General features: G+C 45.1%; 1 protein-coding gene across 1 annotated transcript in view; it reads left to right on the plus strand.

Annotated features, from left to right (window-relative positions):
- Window positions 1–688: 688 nt before the first annotated feature.
- The window catches only part of SARC_00942 (hypothetical protein), a gene marked incomplete at its 3' end in the record, with an annotated part of 3,275 nt that continues 1,050 nt past the window's right edge, over window positions 689–2,913 (plus strand). Inside the window, exon 1 of the mRNA XM_014305367.1 lies at window positions 689–2,899. Within this exon, the coding sequence (XP_014160842.1) occupies window positions 713–2,899 (2,187 nt within the window). The 5' untranslated portion in view covers window positions 689–712. The remainder of the gene's footprint in view (window positions 2,900–2,913) is intronic.

A 2,913-nucleotide genomic window follows, 5' to 3' on the forward strand; every position in this document is an offset into this window, starting at 1 on the left:
TCGGCGGGAATTGTTTCTAAAATATAAGTTTTAGTTGAAATGTCAAACTTTACGAGAAAAAAAAATGAGAAAAACAAGCAACTAATAAATATTGCGAGAATGTATGTTACCCTGAATTATGTCCCTAATTGTTAATTTTTGGTCCTTAATTTCAGGGCACTTTTGGAAATATTTGCCATACAGACCCTTTAGGAAAAATTGGCGGGTTTCCACTTTTCGACCTACACGTAATATGCTGCTCGCAGCAGCAGGCTTTAAACAAAAAGTTCTTACTTTCATACATAGCGTATTCCTACATGTGCGTATTGTACTAGCGTAGGATGTATATAGGTGAAGGCTGTACAGACAGGGTGTATACTGTTAAGCGAGACAAGTGCACATGCAGATGTATATGTATATATATATATATATATATATGTGCTTATATTTGTGTACGAGATAGTTGTATGCAGTATTCGGCGTAGAGAGGCACGAGCGGCCGTCAACCAATTCGGTGCACTATCAGCTTCGTGTATTATAAGATATATCTGGTATGTTACGGTAGTACCATGGGGCTCATCGGTACCTTCTCATACAGCACGCAATATCAGCCAGTATCGATACGAATATAGTTCAACAAGTCCTTACTGTGTCAAAAGCCCACAAAGATGAGATAGTGAACACATCAGTGCAAATTAATACGAAATCATCTGCACCTACTGATATAGATAATATGACTGAGCAGACTGTAAATGAGATACATTCAAAGGTGTTGCCTAGAGATGTGAACGTCAATACCGGTATAGGTTCGAGTGCCTGTGTTAAAGCTCGTGGTGCATCTTTAGAAGATATGGAGGTCGACGATAGTGACCTACAAGCGTCTTTGATTATGTTTTCGCCGCAAAGGTCTAGCAGTTGTACGAACATAGACATATGCACACAGTCAGAAAGCAAAGTGAGTGTTGATCGTGATCTGAGGGAACTTCCCACACAGAGCTGGAAGCATGTAGTGGCATCCCCTGATCATGGCACGACAGAGGTAGGTGGGGTGACCCGGAAACACACAGCAGAGACGTCGTCGCCAGTTCCAATCTATGATAATGCAGATGCTGATACAAGCGTGATCATGTTATCTCCATCACGATCAATACCTAAAGTCTTGATGGATGATAGTCCAGTACTTTGTGTTCAGAGTGGCACACCGATAGGTAATAGTGATACAACTGGAGGAAACAATGCCGATGACAGTGTAATTGTTTTGTCACCGCAGAAGCCCGTGTGCAGTGTATCATCAGGTGGAAGTGTGGTACTTTGCGCTACAGGCGGCATAGCTGACACCACATTATCAGTGGTACAGGGAGGGTCAATCAAAGAGGAATGTGAGGGAGGTGACTGCATGGTAGGCGAGTCTATCATCGATGTGTCTGCCAATACAATGCTGCGGGCGCTGAGGAAGATACATACCTTCACTTCAGCGCAGTCACCTGACAAGGGGGGGGTGTCTACAGGTCATGTGGATTGCATGGAAGGAATTGTTGGTAGGCCAGGAATGTGTTCGAATTCTGCGTCACATAGTGACAATAGCTCGGTGGCAAAGCTAGGGAGCTCCCGCGATGATAGTAACGAACATGTGATGAAGGAGGAAAACTTGTCGGCTAAAGAGGTGTCGATTCATGAGAGAGTACGATCTGTAGACGGTGAGTCAGCCATTAAGGTGGAGCAGTCGGTAGACGAGCAGCCGAATAGCAGTACACAAATGTCGGTGGATGAGAAAGTGAGTCCCAAAATTGAACAATATGTAGGTATCAAACTCAGCCCCAAATTGGAACACGCAGAGTATGTATTGGCTGGTTTGGGCTCAGGATGTTCGGGCTATCAGAATGAGTTAATTGGCTCGGATAACAAAAATTCGATGCAAATGGATGATGTGAATCCGGATTTGAAGACGGAAGACGACTCACAAGTAATTGAAGGAACTGCTGACAAACCACGTGTGAGTACAGATACGGATGGAGATGTGGAGATGCATGGGCTAGAAGTGAACACAGAAGTACGACAGAGTCATACAAGAGTACGACAAACCGTCACAGACGTAGTGCAAAAAGGCGCAGGTGCCCCGCAGAGGAAGACAAGACAGAGTAGAAGGGCAAATGAATCAAAATCTGCTTGTAGTATTGCCAGGGCCAAAACTTCTACAGCCCCTGCTGAACATGGAGATGTAGAGATGGCTGAGCCAGAGGTTCATGCAAGCAATGTTAAGAGCGTTGCCCTAAAGGAATATGCCGGTGACTATATAGCACCTGAGGTAGATAAAGTCGAGGCAGATGATACAGCACGTAATACAGGTGATATGGAGGATACCGAGAATACCGGTAGTCAGATAGATGATACAGAAAATTTGGATAGTGAGATAGGCGACGCGGCCGATGTGAGTGGGTTGGACAGCAGGGGTAGCGAACTGGCTGATATAGATAGCGTCGCGGGTGATGGGGATGGCACAGCAACCGATGCCAGTGAGGGCGAGGTATCAGAGTCAGCGCAAATTGATAGTGAGATAGGCAGTGAAGCACATCCAGCTAGTGATATGGATGATATAGAGGACATTCCTGTTGAATTAGAGGATATCGCTGATGCTGCTAGAGGCATGGATGGTACAGAGAACGTTACTACTGAGGTAGGTAATGCAACCAATGACATGAGTGAGTCAGATGATACAACACATGCTACTAGTAATATGGATGATAAAGCGGACATTGCTGCTGTGGTAGACGATACAACCAATGATGCGAATGAGTTAGAGTCGGCGACAGGTGCGACGGCAAGTGGAGAAAAGATAGCCAAGAAGCGCAAGATACAAGGTGTACATCGCGTACGACTGCGCAAAGCCGCTAAGGCTGTGAATGGAGCTAAGCTGGTACAAGTATGTGTGTACTT

This window comes from Sphaeroforma arctica, assembly GCF_001186125.1.
Source record: "Sphaeroforma arctica JP610 unplaced genomic scaffold supercont1.33, whole genome shotgun sequence".
NCBI lineage: Eukaryota > Ichthyosporea > Ichthyophonida > Sphaeroforma > Sphaeroforma arctica.